At 34.7% G+C, this 18448-nt stretch overlaps 2 protein-coding genes across 3 annotated transcripts in view; one reads left to right on the top strand and one right to left on the bottom strand.

Moving 5' to 3' along the window:
• The window catches only part of MYO6 (myosin VI), a 183563-nt gene extending 176842 nt beyond the window's left edge, over nucleotides 1-6721 (top strand). Inside the window, exons 34-36 of the mRNA XM_037842731.1 lie at nucleotides 1718-1744; nucleotides 4195-4413; nucleotides 4925-6721. Coding sequence (XP_037698659.1) covers nucleotides 1718-1744; nucleotides 4195-4413; nucleotides 4925-5124 — 446 coding nt within the window. The 3' untranslated portion in view covers nucleotides 5125-6721. The remainder of the gene's footprint in view (nucleotides 1-1717; nucleotides 1745-4194; nucleotides 4414-4924) is intronic.
• A 4158-nt stretch (nucleotides 6722-10879) lies between these two features.
• Nucleotides 10880-18448, bottom strand: part of IMPG1 (interphotoreceptor matrix proteoglycan 1) — a 145021-nt gene continuing 137452 nt past the window's right edge. For both annotated transcript variants that reach the window (XM_037844082.1, XM_037844083.1), the window contains 2 exons: nucleotides 12786-12858; nucleotides 10880-11236 (listed from right to left, as the gene is read on the bottom strand). In XM_037844082.1, the coding sequence (XP_037700010.1) occupies nucleotides 11159-11236; nucleotides 12786-12858 (151 nt within the window). In that variant the 3' untranslated portion in view covers nucleotides 10880-11158. The remainder of the gene's footprint in view (nucleotides 11237-12785; nucleotides 12859-18448) is intronic.

Genomic DNA, 18448 nt, shown 5'->3' with positions numbered 1-18448 from the left:
TGCCAGTGATTGGTCAGTGGATCTCATCAGTCAGATTATAACAATATGGAAGAGCAGTGAGAGATCACCCACAGTCTAACAAATGGCAAATGGAAGACCCCCCAAAATGGATCTACTTGTGTCTACCACTCTCTTCTCCAGTTTAAAAATCTGCTTCTGTGACTTGCAGACAATGGAATTATTCCATTAACCTGTTCATTGTTTGTGTACTAAGTTTTTTAACACAGCTTATTTAGTAAAAAAATGGCAATTGGCTATTATTCTTTTTAGTTGTAATGTTCCAATCACAACCTAGCCGACAAACTTTCATTGTTATATTTCAAAATTTATTCATCTGAACGATATCCACTCTTACAACCAAAAAAATTAATTTTGTCGTATTTGGCAAACAAATTTTGAATTAATGTACAAAGATTTCTTGTATTTTTAAAAGAAACTTTCATGCCTTACTCATCTAGCTTCTCTCAAAAAGGAAAAATAATACATGGCCCCCCTTACTGGTTCATATATTGTTTCGATTTATGATGTATTATTTGAAAGAACAAAAGAGTAGATTAGGAAAATTTCCTGACAGTCCCTTCCAGGTATATGAAAAAATTTAGAAGTTATATGTGAACACAATCCACATATATTTGTATACAACCCACATATATTTGGCCTTCAGAGAATTTGATTATGGGTCATATTCAAGATGAAATATAACTTCTACTCTGAAAAGTCCTTATATAATTTTCCTCTTTATTCTCATATAAAGATCATTCTGACCCAGGAGTATAGCTAAAAGGAAAGGAGAAGGGCACCAAGATGCTTAAAAGATCAGTTGAGAAAATTCTGTACTTAGGTGGTTTCCTAATAGGGCAGCCAATCACCATTTAAAACGAACTGTTGTATAGTTCTAATATTTAGAAGGTTTAGAATTCCTTATCTTTGAGAAAATAAAATGATGCCAATTTATGATTAACAAAAATATATATTGGTATTGTTGATCTTAAAAGTAATACGTTGGCAAATCATGGTATATTCTTTTAATAATTAGTAAGGAGCCGCAGACCTACTTCCAGTGTGATTTACTAGATGAGCATGCTCTCATTTTATTTACTGCAGAAGGAGATTTTTCAGAAATAATTTGTGTGGAGATGAATTATTGGTAAAGATTTATAATTTTTAATATCTTGAAACAATGATTTTGAAATATACTTTTATAGTTCCCAAAATAAAAATGGCATGTTTAAAGTTTAGACATTTGAAGAAATGAAAGTATACTGAGTGTATGAAAAAATAGCAAGGCTTTCTTTTTTTCTTCTAAAGAATATCATTTTCTGATGAACTTGGCAGTAATTCTGTTTTCCTATGAAAATTCTAGTAATGCCTAAAAGGTACAGTAATATCAGTTATTAAGTCACTATGTTGGCTTTTTGTTTTGAGTACCACTGTGTCCCAAAGTTTCAAATGAAATATAATTTTAAGATTTTGGTCCTGTTCATATGTGTATCAAGCAGAATTTCCCAAAATATAATGAATCAAAATGGATTTAAAAAAAAAAAATTGAAAGCAAAGCCTTCTTATAGTTAATTCTGAGAATATTTGGCTTATGGATTTAATATCTACTTGTTAGTCACCCCCCAATTCATGGGAAGGCTTTAAAAATTAGGAGAATGTGCTCATTAACAGTTTTGGCATTTTTGTCTTTTCTTCAATATAAAATATTTGTTCACAGATTTTGCACCATTTTTGAACAATTCACGTAAGTCAAAGGGTGGTAACTCATGAGCTAACTGGAAGATGGGTTAAAAATACTTTATAAAGTACTAACTTCTATTAAACATTGTTTTGCTACAATTTTAAGTGGAATTATAGAATATTAATGTTGGTTCATCTGTATTAGAATATATTTTAATTTGAGATGATTTTATTGGCTCACATTAAAACTCTTCAAAATATTTATATATGCAGAACAAAATCTAATTTGTTTTATCAAGTTAGTTTCTTTTAAAAAATGATAGCATTTAACTGTGAATATACGTCATTCTTCCTATTGTAGCAAAACTTTCTTAATATAGCAGCCGATCTTTATAGAATAAAGACTAACTTTAGGTGCTGGTTTCAAACCCTGTATTTTCAAATACTGTGATAGTATCCGCATTTCTGTTCAAAGAGATTTGTGTTTTGTATGATAATGTACCCTGAGTTAATATATGATACCTCCCAATGGGAAGAGATTATTCTATTATTTTATAGCTTCCCATAATGTACATTCTTTGATAATTTAAAAGCTTTGAGTCACCTTAGTGTGTGGTAAATTTCTTCTAGAATCAATTGAGCAATAATGATTTGGATATAAAACCATATTTATTTGCCAACTGGTGGGACCTGAGTTTTTAAGTGCTTCTTGTAATTTTATGGTACTACATTTGAAACTTTTTTCACGCTTTTGAAGACAATACAATTGGAGGCGAAAGAAATACTTGTTAGGAGGATTAGTTTCAAGGTTTTAACTCTTTATCGTTCTACTTTTCCACATGGATATTAGTTTCCAGGCTTCCCCTAAAAAATTTCAGTTCTCACATTAGAATAAGAACTATCAATAACTTTCTATTTTACCCAATATAATTAATTTACCCAATATATTTAATTTACAGGAAGCTGTTATTTTCTATAACCTTTAAGTTGTAGAAGAAAAAAGTAGGCTAATTAGTGAGTGATCATCAATATCATATTAAGTTTCCTAGCAACTTGACATTGAATTCCAATTCAGTACTTAATATGGAGGGAAGGGTTTTTTGTTTGTTTGGTTTGGTTTTGTTTTTACCCTTTTGAACTTAGTTTTGAGTTAGCATATTTTCTGCAAAGTAGGTGATTTTTAAAACATGAAATGGAAACATTGAACTGTAAGTTGCTTTGAAGGAGCAGGAACAAAAGAATAAATAAACACATCTCTTCTAATACGCTAAAGGTGATGGGACTTTTTTAAAGTCACTAACAAAACTGGGCCTCTGTTTCATCCTGTCATGGGTGTATATAGCTTTGCTAACTCCTCTTTGCTTTCTCTAGTTTGCAAATAATTCATTTCAGCTGCTATAAAGATTATGCTGTTTCTTGTTGTAAAATGTAGAATAAGAGTATTTTCATCCTTTCGGTATTTGGAAATTCTTATAGGAGCCATGTGGCTGTTCTTGCTTTATATACCATATATATATATTATATAATTTCTAATTGACATACTTAGCTTTTCACAGTGAGCTTCTTAATTGAGCTACAATAAATTGGTTTAATTTTAAAGTTGTGAGTATAAAGCATATTAAACAGCTTATAAAAACATGCTTCTGAAGATATAAAGTCATCCCCTCCCACCCGGGGAAATATTTACAGTCTCAGATAAAATAAAAACCCAGCTGTGTTCAGTAATGAAGATTGAGCAATGGAAAAACATTGATATGACTGCTATGCCCAATACTAGCAGAAAAGCAAGGATTTTTCTTTTCTATTGGTGAAGAGAACCAAATATATACTTTCCACCTATTTCAGTGGATTTTATTCCAAGAAAAATTTGATTTCAGACTAAGTAAATATTTTTGAGGGAAAGTTCATGCTTACTGTTACAATTTTTTTCCCATTAAGTTGTCTCATTGATATTAATAAAATACCTATGTTATTTTGACTATTTTAAATCCCAAAACTAATTGGTAAGAGAAAAAAATTTTGATTTCTGCTTTTTGTGGGAATTGTGATTAAATCGATGAATATATGTATCCTTCAGACTTGTGAAATTACTGTTCATTTTGTTTTATCGTAAATAGTCCAGTAAAAGTTATTCTGCAACCTTCATTTGGACTCTTTGGAAGAAAAATATGAGTCTAGTAAATAATACTAGTTTGCCTTCCTGCCAAGTAAATTTATTTTAGGTTATTGATACAGTCATTGTGAGAAACTGCCAGGGGTTGTTGTTGCTGTTGCTTTTGTGATGTGTGTGTTTGCAATGCCAGGGAACATCTTTAGGGGAAGAAAATCCTAAGAAATCACAGTCTCAAATGTATTCATTTATAGTGAATTAATATTTACATTTTGTTTTAAATTTACTGCTAGGAACCTCTCTTCTTCTCTGTTATTTTCGAAATTTTCTTGCATTTCAGGATGAAAGGTTGTTTTCTTTATCCCCTGGGTTGCTGGTATAACTTTGCCTGTTCTGTGTAATAGCTCAGCAGAACCCAGTGGCTCAGCTTCCTGCCAGGCAGCAGGAGATTGAAATGAACCGACAGCAGCGCTTCTTCCGTATCCCATTCATCCGCCCCGCCGACCAGTACAAAGACCCGCAGAGTAAGAAGAAAGGCTGGTGGTACGCCCACTTCGATGGACCATGGATTGCCCGGCAAATGGAACTCCATCCTGACAAGCCACCCATCCTTCTTGTGGCTGGTGTGTATGATTCACATAAAAAATTTATGAAACAAAACAAAAAGGATTATAAACCCTCTGAATAAAATATTCTAATATAAATATAATAATTCATTAAATTCAGGGTGGAGGGGATGGAGTTTTCCAGTTAATTGAGGATTAACCAATTTATAATGTGAAATTGCTTGGATTAATTATGTCCTCTGAAGGCACATAGAAACTTGTCTATATCCTGTGAATCATTTCATTGGTGTTTATACCAATCAATGTGTAATGTCCGAGGAAATATAGCATTTTTATTAATCTTGATAACTTGTTTGATCAACTGCAGTGTTAAATTTCAAAAGGGTGCTTGGTAAGGGACAAATTTAAGTTGTTTCTGGGGAATTTATTAAGCAGATTTACATCTTGGAGGAAATAAAATCTTAAAACTTAAAACTAAGTGCACCTCAAATCTGTGAGAATTGATAAGTATCTTAAGAGTAATGGTTCTGAAAAGAGATGGTAATTTTCTGATGTCTCATATGTGCAGGTAAGGATGACATGGAGATGTGTGAGCTGAATCTGGAAGAGACAGGCCTAACTCGAAAGCGTGGTGCTGAGATTTTGCCAAGACAGTTTGAAGAAATTTGGGAACGCTGTGGAGGCATCCAGTACCTTCAGAAAGCGATTGAGAGCAAACAGGCTAGGCCCACATATGCAACTGCCATGCTGCAGAATCTGTTAAAGTAAATGTCACACCCCAAGCTTATAGCTGGGAGCCCTTCCAGGGTGCCAGGGTGTGTGGCCCAGAGATTTAACCATTCCATGATCATGTTAGAGTTACTTATTCAAAGTGAACAGATTTTATTAATCATGGGTTTTTGTTAATTTGCTTAAGATTAATTATGGTAGTAGATTTGGAACCTGAAAATTATTTTTCTGTATCCAACTTTAAACCTCTCATTATGCTAATACTTGTTACACTTGGACAAATTCTGACATTTCTCATCCTTTGCCAACAAACTACCTTAAGTGCATCGTAATTGTTCTCTAGGAAAAGAGAATTTAAAAAATTTCAAAACATTTGCCTTTTAAGGATGACACAGAATGATATAACTGGAATAATGAAACCTTAGCTTAAATTTCTTGCTAGAGCTTTGGCACTTAAAATGACAGGTGCACTAATATTTTGGCCTGCAAAAGTTTATTTTCTCTACTCACTTTTTCAGAAATTCATGGAAATTTCCCTCAAAGGTGGAAACTTTGATTTTTTTTTCCTTCCTTTGTGATATGTCTTAGTTTCAGTGAAGTAATTTTCCCTAAGTTCTAGAATTCTTGAAGGAGCATCAATTAATTTAATGTATTCTGTGATAAAGGAGGTACTCATAGTATACTGCACAAATGTGTTTTTTCTTTTCTAGCGCATTGTGTGTTGCTATAACAGTGTTCTTTATATATTACATGAACAAATAAAGGAAATTCAGATAATTTAAACTTTTGTTATCTCTTAAGGAAATAGGTTTTAAGTGGCACGTGGCTTAACTGGACTGAATTTAAATATTTTGAACTTCATCTCGTTTGCAATCTTGTGTCAGAATCTTGTCCAAGTTGTTTCATGTGATAATCTAGTGTTCTGCTTCAAACTTTTTTTTTGTAATTCCTGTCTTTTTTTTGGCCTTTGAGATTTTGGTAACTGTAGAGTTGTTTTATAAGCTTTGTAATTCAAAAGACACTGTACTTAGTTATTGCTGGTTTCACATAATTAATAATTTTAAAAAAGGTTTTCTTTGTGTGCTGTTAATTTTGATTAAATGTCAGCAGTTTCTAGCCTAGTATTTATGACTTTCATATTAGGAATTTGGAGACAAAAATACATCAAGGAGTAGTAATGTTGACTTAATCCTAAGAAACCTTGTTTGTCTTTTAGAATAAAATTAGAAAATAAAATTAATGTCTGCACCTTTTTTCCTTGATTTTTAAAGATGCTAGCCTTTGAAACGAATTTCTATTGATTTTTTTTTTTTTTTTCCTTAGAAAAGATACCTCAGCTAGGAAAATATTTCCCAACTGATTAATGTTTGTGAGCTACGGACACTGTTTCAGAATCACCTCTCTCATATGTGTCTCAGTCAGAAATGATTTATTTATTATGATACTGTGCAAATGATTGTTTTCTGTTAAGGAAAGTAAATGGTCCTGTCTGTGCTCTTAACTGAGAATGTGAATGTGATTATCTTTGAAGGCTGTATTACTGCATATATTCATCCACCCTTGGGGCATTTGATCTCTGATTGGTGATAGAAGGTCTGGTTACTGAAATAAATGACCTCTTCTCTCTTTTCTCATCTCTTGCCTTTAATTGGTATTTTTATTCTTATAGTACAGTGAATAATAAACTTTGTTTCTTAACTAGTAATGAGTAAAATGCTTGAAGAAAATTTGGTACCCAAATTGATTTTTAATGACTTGTCCCTTTAGTACTATTTTTCAGAAATAGTTTAGGTACCTCCTAGATATAATTGACAGTAGATGGAAAACTAATCCAAAAGATTAAAATTATTGTATTCAGAGACCTTAACATTTTGAAGAATTCATAAGAAATATATCACAGCAAATATCATTACAAGTCTCTTTAGTTTTGACTCTAATAATTAATAAAATTGTAGTTGATCTTAAGTCATTTTGTTTCTAATTAATGTCACACAGCTGGCCTAGAATTTACTTATTTAAAATAATCTCCTGAGGTAATTTTGGCTTCCAAGAGAACTGTCCTAATTCAGATATATTTTCAGTAACCTACATAAAATAGATGCACGTATACCCCGAGGTCTGTTTTCTGGAGAAACCTAGGAACACGTTAACCTTTTAAGAGAAAGAGCAGTCTCAGAGTGTTGATGCAGCTGCTTTACTGTGTTCACAATTAAACACATAAAAGCTAGATGTAAACTGTAGGAATCAAAAGTAAATTATTTCATATTTTAATCAGTCATGTTAAGACTTAAAATTAGAAGCTTAAACAAACATATGTATATTAAGAATTAATCTACTCTTCATCCTTAATGCTTGTCTTGCTCAATGCCAGTTCCTTCCTTAGTGTGTACTTTTGTAATGGTGGGTACATAAAAAATACTAAAAACAAAAGAACAAAATGTTTTCAGAAGCATGAGCCTACACAAAGGACACACTGTTGTTACTCACATTCTGCTTCTTAAAATGACTTTTGTAGGTCATTCTTTCCAGAACATAGTGAAACCACTTTGTTTTGCAGGCACCCAAGAAAAGATCTTCTTAAGTGGAAAATAGGTGGTGTTGGTGAAAGCTTAGATAGAAAATAGAAAACCACAGGCAAGAATAATCACGAGGATTTTTTGTAGAGTTTCATTAAATGGATATTTCTTTAAAGATATTTTCATTCACAGGTTATTACTATGGTTCTCAGGGGATCCAAATATGTAGGCTTTGGTTTCTTTACTTACAGTACCTTGAGAGTACTTGGCTAGGCAGAATAAATGTTTATGAATGAAGCAGCTAGTCAGTTAATGTGATGTTAGTGGTAGACCTACCTCCTTTTAAGGATGAAGGAACAGAGGATCCAGAGAGGTTAAGTAATTTAGTTCTAAACCTTGAAAGCCTTCGTTCCAAACAAATGGAGCAAAAAGAAACAAAACAGGCAAACTTTTTGTAACCCCTGAAGATTCATAAAGGGTTTCTCCTCTGTCCTTTACCTCTTCAGAAGGTATGACTGTTTTTCTCTATTTATCATTTACCAGTAGTAATAACAACTATTGAGAGTGTTGATTTCAACAGGAAGATATACTGAGGGAGGGCAGGGGATATCTAGAAGGGAGGATAAGGACAAGCCAGAATGAGCAGTTGTAATAACTCAGGGAAGAGAGCAGTAATGGAAGAGAAAGAAAGGAGGTGTGCCATGAAGATTCTGCAACCCCCAGGTTGGAAAACATTGCTAAATTTTAGGAGACAAAACGTTCCTAGGTCTTTGCTAATTCGTTGAAAAATTAATGTGTAATATAAGAGCAGAATCTGTAGTTACTACAACTTGGATCAAGACAGAGCTGGTGTATAAATTCTTAGCATATAGAAATGGCACTGCCATACTGGAGACAGCCAGCTGTAAGTAGATACTCTGTGCACAAGCCTCATGAAAGGGTAAATTGGAGATACAAATAAGGTCGATTCAAATTGATGTATTGTTCTTTCCTCATTTCTAATCTAATACATGAAGTAAGTTTGTCTCAGAAGATTTTCAAGAGATAATCAGGAAAAATTAATGAACATTCAAAAGGAGAATCTCTATCCTAATATGTACCAATGCAGAATCTCACCTTCAAAACCCACATAGGTTTATTAAGCGGTTCTTTCCATTTAACTTCTGAAATTCATCTAGTTGCAATTATTGCTTAATTTTTCCTTCCATTAAAAATGTATATGATACTTTCATAAATTACTGATGTACTGGAATACAAATAATAAATGCTTTCTATGATGAACATTTTCTTGCATCTTGTGCTTTTCATTACAAAATTACACAAATTCACAAATAGCACACGTTACAGGGTGTTACAAACAAAAAAGTTGTAAATGTCACACATGTTGGCCATGTCTCAGATGAAACAGGTTGGAGAAGTTTGGGATCCTGGCAGCTGTGTGCTAGAGGGCTGTAGGAAGAAGCAAGGAATACAAGGTGATTGAACCGTCCATGAGCTTTGGCCCAAACTCCTATGGGATCTTCAACCAGGGAACTGGCAGGACTGTGTGTGAGACATGGCTACTCATTTTGCCTAAACTAGAGGCAAACCAAATCTTGCCTGCTTCTGCCCCAAGCCATTACCAATCCTGTTTATATGAAAGACTGGAAACCCCCAAAAAGGAGTCCTCACATTGCCTACTCCGTGCCCCTTGTCTGAAACCTACTATGATCCTGGTGCGTCTTTGGAGAGTGGAGGGAGACTCAGGCTCTCAACAGCTCCTCTCTGGCTAGTTGGAACATTCCAATCCAAAAGATGTGTGGTGCAAAGAGTGAGAGGCACTTGCCCAAAAGAGGACTCTTCCCATGGGAGATAAGCGTATTTACCTACTTCTCTTTACTCATCAAAACTAGTTAGATAGAACACAGTTGAAATGTAAGGGGTTGGTGGGGAGGGGTGCCTTTTATGTATTGATGGTAGAGTTAGCTCTTTATTTTCTCTCTTGACAGGACTTTTTTCTTGTGCTTTCGGTGGGCCCATTGTGCTTTTCCTCTGGGAAGTTGCAGGGATATGGAGGTGGGTAGGTAATCTCCTACTACTGTTCTCAGCTCTGTGTCATCTTGTCACCACATCCCAGGTCAGAGTCCTTGTCCCATGTCATAGCTCTTTACTCTTGGGGAGGGTTGAGGTGGGAATAGGGGCAAAAGCCATACATTTGAGACCAGCATGCATGAATTTTCCAGGGTTAGTCACCAGTGGGATGGAAATACCACTTCCCAAAAGGTTGTCACTATTACTAGAAAAAATTTTATTTTTATTTTTGAAGCTAAAGTTTTAAACGTTGCTGTCGGTTTTTAATATTTTTGCTATCTTTGAGCAGCATTAAATTCTTCATGCTTTAAGTCATTGATCTTACTCCATAATGCAATACCAGAGAATATCTAATAAAACACAGACCCATTTTACTATAAATCTATGAATACAGAGCTTGTATTTTATTGAAATTAAGTTTTTGCAGCAAATATATTTGATAAAGTACAACATCTGAAAGGGCTACTGATGGACTCATTTTTCATTAAGTAGCACCTTGAAAATTTACTGAGCTAGATTACATTGATGCCAATCTGGGTATAAACACCCAAAAGTTAGTGTGAGGAGGTATTCAATGAATTATTAAACAGTAGGCAGACATAATTCATTTGTGGTGGAAAACATGAATTGGTCATGTCACATAGTACACATAATACATGCTTCTCCTCCCTCCCCCATAAGCATTTTCTTTTAAAATAGTTTTACCTGTGCAGTAACAATAAAAGCAAGTTTTTAAATGGTATGTGTATCTGATACCTCAGTTATTTTCTCTTAAAGGAAAAATTCAGAAATTATTGGCAACAAAATTATCTGTGTAGATAGTAATTACTTCTACAAAACTAGTGTACCTAAGAACTGATATATACTGATAAATACACACACACACACACACACACACACACACATACATACACACTACAGTTATTGATATTCGGAGCATATATGCACTTACCACAGGGGTTACATAGTATATACACTCATGTATTTAGAAAGACCTGCATCTTCCTGCAAAAGTAACCACTTTTTACATACATTATAACTTATAAAGAGCTTTGCACCCAAATATACTGCTCAATCCCCAAAAGCAGTAAGTTACACTTCCAAATGTGATCTGTCAGTAATATTTTAAGGGCAGCTGGAAGAATCTCGGTTTACTATCACCTTGACAATTTATTTGTAAAGAATACCTAAAAAGTAAACATCCAAGAAGACATATGTTTCACTGATTGTTTTTGGGTTTTGATAATCAGCATCTTTTTCTTCAGAATTCATCAGTCATCAAGTACATATTGAATCTCATATATTTGAAACATGGGGGTTGCTGGTTCTCAATGTTGACTATACACCTGGATTATAGTCAGTGATATAGACAGTGAAGATGCCTGCTTATGTGTTCAGGATGTTGACAGAGTAGGTACAGTTTTCTTTGAAAAAGTAGATCATGATTCTTGAGATAGATTAAATTATAATTTGAACATTGTCAGTTTTTAATTTCCTTCCCAACCTTGATGATTAAATTCTTCATATCCTAAAGTCAGTAATTCAGAATTTCCTTTCCTGGTTACCTGCAAAAGAAATAGTTTTAAGACCTTAAGAAATGCCAGCCAAGAACAAACCAATGGTTCATTCCAATGTTACCTCTGCTGGTGGAATTAGGAAGATTTCTAACAGAATGAATATGCATGCCCTTTAGGATATCTTCTTTGAAAGGATAGAGATGCCCCCCAAATATTCTTAATTTTATAACTCAGTAGGAATGCATTTCATCTTCTTAAGCTTATTTAGATTCACGGTCTGAATCACCTCTTGGGGCAGGGATGGCAGTCTGTGAATGAATGTCACCATGTGCCCTTTCAACAAGCAGAGCAGACATTATTAATCTACCACAATACTCTTCCCCATGGAACTCAAATGTGTCCTCTGAATCTTCCTCAACACAACAATGGTCAATCTCTCTCAACAACAATCACAACCTTAATAATCAGTGTTGTTACTTATATTTGCCATTACTGCTGTGCAGTAAGATGGTCTTCAAATTTACTTCCTGCTCTGAAAAGCATCATCTCCTTTCATTCACTGCAAAATTTCTTCATTTGATATGTGATCCCTAATTCTATCCAGTATGTCAGGATTTAATCAGTGTTTATTTTGTCCCAGACATTTTGTCAACATCAGATCCTTTTCCATGGTCATTTTATGGCCAAAGTCTGAACCTTTTCTGGCTTTCCTATTTTCTGGGCTTCAGGAAATCAAAGTGACACACATTATTTGCAGTGTGCACTGGTTTACATGAAATTATGGTTCCATATCCTTCTGATTGCGTATTAACTGCGATACCTTATTTTCAAGTGCAAGCTTTGAAGCATTTCTTTTCATCTAGTACTAGAGATCTCGGATAAAATGGACATTGGTTAACTATTATCCATTTTACCATCAAAGACTGTGTAATTTTTGAAAATAGATTAGTTTAGGCTAAAGTTTTCCCCCAAAGTTAGATTTAAAAAAAACTATATAGGCTATATTTAGATTGGTTATAGGCAAGTTATTTTCCTTTGCGATATATAATTGTTTCAGTAAAGTAAATTGATCAAATGGGCTAAGTATTTTAAAAAAGACATATAGGGCATTGGAAAGAACATTTATCTGAGGATGAACTTTTAGGGTTTCTGAAGTTGCTCAATGTTCACAAACCATCTTTCTTCATGTTTTTGCTTTACCTGTTCATTTGAAATTGAAAGAATATATTTTATAAGAATTTATATAAAATTATTCAGGAATATAAATGATTATTGTGAACATTTCAACCTTGTTGAAGTGCATTTAAGAAATCACACATATGCTTTTACAAGAAAAGGTTGGGAATATTGTAAAATACAGAGATTGATTCTATTTTATTGTTTTGTCTACACATTTCAGTTAATGCCAGCCTCTGTCTCTATCTTTCTTGCACCAGGAAATATCTTTTTTCCCTTAAAAACTAAATTAAGAAGCCTGGCAAATAAAAGTATTCCTATTTATTTCTATTTAAAACAAGAGTTAGGCACAGGAGTGTTTTCTTCAACAGTCGAAATCAGTCATTAAAACCAACATATAAAAGTATGAGTATGATTTTACCTTGTTATTTTGTTGATGTTGGAATTTTTTAGCACGAATTTTGTAAGCTTTATTTTTAGAGTAATCTGGTGGCCTAAAAAGAAAGCAAAAACATGATATGCTGTTTCCTTTGCTTATCAACACTACTAGCAAGTACCACTTTACACCATTTTAGTTTTAAAATTATTATGGCAAGTGAAAATGGACAGAATATTTTTGCAGGTGCCTTCCCTTAGCGTTGGAAGAAATATGCTTTCTACAACCCGCCTGAGTTTTGCCTGCCAGTCCCCTTCCTGTTTCATAGGCAGTGGTCTCAGGAGGATTGAATGGAGCTCAAGGAAGTTCATCTTGCAAAAGTGGGGTTGTTTTTCAAGTCAAATTCTGAGTTGTGGATGCTGAAAAACAAATCTTAATAGCATTTTGCTCATATACTTTAAAAATAAAATGGTTGTAAAATTTGATGTAAATAATTCCAGACTTCTCACTACATATTTTATATAATTTCTGATAGTAGTGTGTACACATTTTTCACCTTGCTTTTTTTCTTCTTTACATTATAAAATGGGTATAGTATTTTGGGGGTACCTTCTGATATATGTTCCCTTATCAGTAAACTGTTTTCTTTCTACCAACATTCTGTCCATTACAATTTGGGGGAAAAATGGGAAGGAGGCTTTCACTACAGGAAGGAGGGAAAATCCTATCCCAATCCCAGTGTTTGATGGGAAGGAGGCAGAGGAGAGAGGTGTAGCCTGAGGAAGGTAAGTAACATTTCTTGTCCCTCCTATCACCAACCACCTCAGGCAGCATTTTCGGTTCCTACATGCCCTGGTTGGGAAATTTGGAGTCTTTGAGAATACCAGTGGACAGCAGATGCCTGGGATCAGAATCAAGAGATCACAGCATGAGGAGAATATGGAACTAGGAACTTTCCAAAAGATCTGGTGAGATAAGGAGAAAGACACCCACCCCACATAAACCCAAGTGCCATCTTGAGAAGAGAAAGGATGGGGAGAAGATCTTTGAGCTTGATTGCGTATTCCAAGGGAACTGAGTTACCTAAAGTGATTGCTTAAATTATCAGTCAGTTGAAGTTTCAAAAACTGAATTGGACTAAATTAAACTCCAACCCCTGTCCTACCCCACCGACATCCAGTAGAGAATGGGTTCATCGGGAGTTTAAAACAACTAGTTTTTTTAAATCGAGCCCCACCCCCTCATTTTTTTCTATATCTGAGGTTTAGCATGAGTAAACCTGTGACCTTACTGTGGTTATAAGTACTTCTATGTTATTGAAACCTTCTCCTAGATGTCACTTGTACTATCATTTACTTAATCTGACCCCTATATTCAGAGACAATTTTCATTATAATAATGACACAGAGAACATGTTAGGCCTTTTAAATTAAAGAACAAAAGCAAAAACTTTTAGATGTGAAGAAGAGATGTCATAAATAATTTGATCCAGATTTGGATTTTCAGAGTATGTACAATGCTAATTGTGACTAATAAAAGTCAAACTCATTAAGCTTGAAAAGGGACCTCTGAAAATGAAAATTTTGTTTATTCTTGGGAGAATTTTGCCAAGTAAATTCTTGGTGCAAGTGTATCTATGCACAGAACAACTAAAATTGAGGGAAATGAAAAATGTCTGGGGTGTATTTGTAAATATTGAATGCAGGAAAAGAACAGAAGGAAAAATAGAGGTGAAAATACAATGCATGACAATGACTTTGCAATACAATGACAAATAACTGAGTCAATTGAAGTTGCTTGTTGTATGTCAGTGGACTCATCTTCACAGTAAGGCGCTTGCCCTCAACCTCATTTTCCTATCTCTTCACTTTCAGGTAAAACAGTAAAAATGCAGTTGTGTTTACAATCCTTTAGAGAATGCTGCTGTCAAAGTTATGAGACTTAGTGTTCTCAGATGATTTGCTTGTGAGTTCAGGGTTAAGAGCTAGGTAGGGGATCTTAGTTTTTCCTTACAAGGCTGCCCTTTGCTAATAATTATCAAAGAGTGCCATTAGTGCTAGTAGCCATTACTACTGAGCAGTTTACACTGAGAGGCATCTAATTTATTGCTTACCTAAACCTATGAATTGATTCCTATTATTATTCTGATTATACAGGTGAGAAATTTGAGGCTCCAAAGGGAGAAAAAGGTTGCCCAAGTTCACAACTATTTAGGAGCAGAGCTGGAATTTGAACTTGGGTCTAAGTTTAAAACCTCGAATCTTAGCCATTGTCCTCTATGGTTAGATTTTAATTTGTTGGTGATCCTCATATAAGTAAACTGTCAGAGTCACATAAATGACAGTGTCTTGTGAGGAACTGAGATAACTGATGGGAGGGAGAGCAGCTCAAGGAGATCCTGTGAACCCAGGAGGGACGCTCCAAGCACCAGTGTGCTCCGCTTTCTTTTCCACCGAGTCTGTCTGAAGCAGCTCATGGGGCAGCTGGGGTTTGTCCTGCTGCTAACGGTATTAGGGCTTAATATTTAACAATTAAAAAGCAGTATTTAACCAGTGAGTTGGCAGAATTGGGGTGGGATGGGGATTTCTCTCTTCTCCCTGAATAGAAACTATCTCTCTGTCCTTCCTTCCCTCCTTCCTTCCTCCATGCTTTCCATCTTCCTCCCTCTTTCCTTACTCTCTCCTTCCCTTCTCTCCACCCCCCTCCTTCCCACCTTCTTTCCCTTCCTTCCTATTGCCTGGCATCTGACATGTGTGACTAGCACATGGGTGCTCAAAATGATTGTGGAATTGAATTGGTCTAAGGAGCATCAATATTCCCGTGTATTTGGACGCTGCACGTCAATATTATCCCCCAGGGACAGGCACAGGTGGAGGAAGTGTTGCACACACCCCTCATGGGAGCTGGCCATTTACACATCACCATATGCCTGGCTCTATTGATCTCACTGTGACAGTCCAGAATTACAGGGGTCTTTCTTACTCAGTAAAGAGGGATGTTTAAAATTACCAATTGTACAGTGATCTGAAACAGCCGATAGGGCCGATTAAAATGAAAACTGATACATTCCTGTCCAGCATTGCCACATGCAACCTCCTCCTCCTGATTCACCTTTTAGGAGCTGAGTTCCTTGGCCCTTTCTTCTCTTTCCTTTTTTCCTTTCTTTGGTATTACACAAGTGATGCATGAACACTTTCTCATTATAAAAAATTTGCCTCCCAATCCCACTCTTCTCCATTGTTAACTGGAATGATAGTTGTGTATCCAGATTTTTGCTATGCATTTACTTACATATTAGACTGAACCATACATATGGCAATGCCATGTGGTTGAATATAATATACTGATAAGTACACAGTTTTGTTATTCATTTTTTACACAACAGGATCTATTTTCTTGCAACTCACTTTATTCATTTAATGATATATCTATGCCAGCCCTGGTAGAGGTATATTATTGTTTTTAATTGCTACATTCCATAGAAAAGAATACATTATAGATTAACTGGTTCCTATTGATGGGCTGTACATTTTTTTCATGATTCAAAGCAAGGATGCAGTGAATATTTTTGTACACATCTACCAGCAATGTTTGACAGACCTAATTTTTCCCAACATTACCCACTCTAGATATTATCAACCTTCTTTTGTCAAACTCATATGCGACAAATGGTATCTCCTTATTGTTTTAATTGGATTTCCCAGATTGAGCATATTCTGTTTGATTTGGATTTGATTTGGTTTCATTTGGATTTCTTCTATGAATTGTACATCTGTACTCTTTGCTCATTTTAATGTTAAGATGTTTGTTGTTTTATTCATATATAGGAGTTCTTATGGATGCTTATCCTTTGTCTATATTATATGTTGTAATATTTTTCTCTCACCTTGTTGCCTATCTGTTAATTTTATTTATGGTACCTTTTTTCCCAAGGAAGTCCTCTCCTAAATGACTTATGGGATTAGTGTCTTAATTAAGGAGGTGTTTTTGAGCCAAAGATTATAGAAATATTCAAACACAGTTTCTAATTTAGGTTTGGATCTTTCATATATAATTGATTTGTGTGTGAAATCAATTTTTTTCTGAATGGAAGGCCAATTGTACTTCAACTATTATTGATTAGTCCATACTTTTCCTACTGATTTGAAATGCTTGCTAGATAGAAATTCTTTAATATATAAGGATCTCTATGGACTATTTTATTCTTTCTATTATCTATCTTTGTGTCTATCTTAATGTTCTAAATATTGTTATTCTATGTGTGTTTTGCTATCTTACAGAACAGCCTCCCATCATCATACTTCAAGATTTTCTCTTGTATATTTCATTTCCAGAGGAACTTCAGAACCAGAATGTAAAATTTCAGAAAGAATTTTACTGGGATTTTAATTGGGATTAACTTGGAGAAAGCAACATCGTTCTCCTCCTCATTTCCCTGAGTGGATACTCCGAGCTCTAAGTGCTTCATAAAGATGCTTTGTAAACATCATTTCATATACCCCATGGAGCATTCTGAAGAGGTGGCCTCTGCTAGTCTCATTTTCAAATGAGGAAATTGGGTTTTAGAGAAGTTAAGTAATTTGTCCAAGGTCACTTGATTAGTAAATTGTTGAGCCAAAAATTTAATCCTGATTTGCCTCTTAACCACCATGGGTTAAAGAATAAAGTGTCTTTACTTTAAAGGCATAGGATGTGATTCATCAAGGAAAAGACTAACCTTTATCTTATTTCTTGTGTGGAAGCAGATGGCCACAAGTTACCCTGGCAGAAAATTAGGAGCTGTGGCCACTAGAATGAGAAAAGGACAGGAAAACCCAAACCAAAATAAAACAGGATGATCTGATAACAACATGAGTCGGAAGTGATCAACACTGAGTACATTTTCAGGTGTGTGTGATTGGAAGGTCATGATGGGGAAAAGCTATTGGCATTCCGTGAGCCTGTCCCGAGGCCACAATGTGGACCATATCTGGCTGTCACAGGACCCAGAGAAGAATTAGGAACTGTTGTGTTCCCTGTTTGTTCATAAGGCCAGCTATACCCAAATACCTGGTTCATTAACAGATGCCAATTAGGTCTTTTTTTTTTTATCTCCTCTATTAACTTTAATCACATTTTCAACAAGCAGCCAAGAATGAAGCCTTGACAGTAATCCATAAATTTACACAGGCAAGCATTGTCAATTTTATGCAGTTGCAACACTGAGATAACACGATAAGCCAATTATGTCTGAACTCCTTTTCCTTTTCTAAAGAACTCCTCTTAACCTTTCTGTACAGAAATGGACAGTTGATTACAGTTCATAACATATTTACAGACTACTATGCTGTCATTATAAATGATGCCTTAGAAAATATTTAGTGACATGGCGAAATGTCCTAAGTAAAAAAGCTGACTATTAAACAGTAAGGCAGTCTGGTTCCATTCACATTACAAATTTCTGTACAAACAAACTCTATATTAAAATGTACATGAAAAGATAATAGTGGATAATGTGATAAATTATACTTGATCTTTATTTTCTTTCACACAATTTGCTATATTTTCCAGCTTTCTTATGATAAATGCTATTATATTTGAAAACAGGAAGACAACAAATATTATGTGTGAGTGCATTTGTGTGTGTGTGTATGTATGTGTATGTATATATGTGTGTGTGCATGTATATCTATATCCCACTTAGGTAGGCCATGTCCTAAAACAGACAT

This window comes from Choloepus didactylus, chromosome 7 (genome assembly GCF_015220235.1).
Source record: "Choloepus didactylus isolate mChoDid1 chromosome 7, mChoDid1.pri, whole genome shotgun sequence".
NCBI classification, from domain to species: domain Eukaryota; kingdom Metazoa; phylum Chordata; class Mammalia; order Pilosa; family Megalonychidae; genus Choloepus; species Choloepus didactylus.
This window is presented reverse-complemented; position numbering and strand designations above follow the sequence as displayed.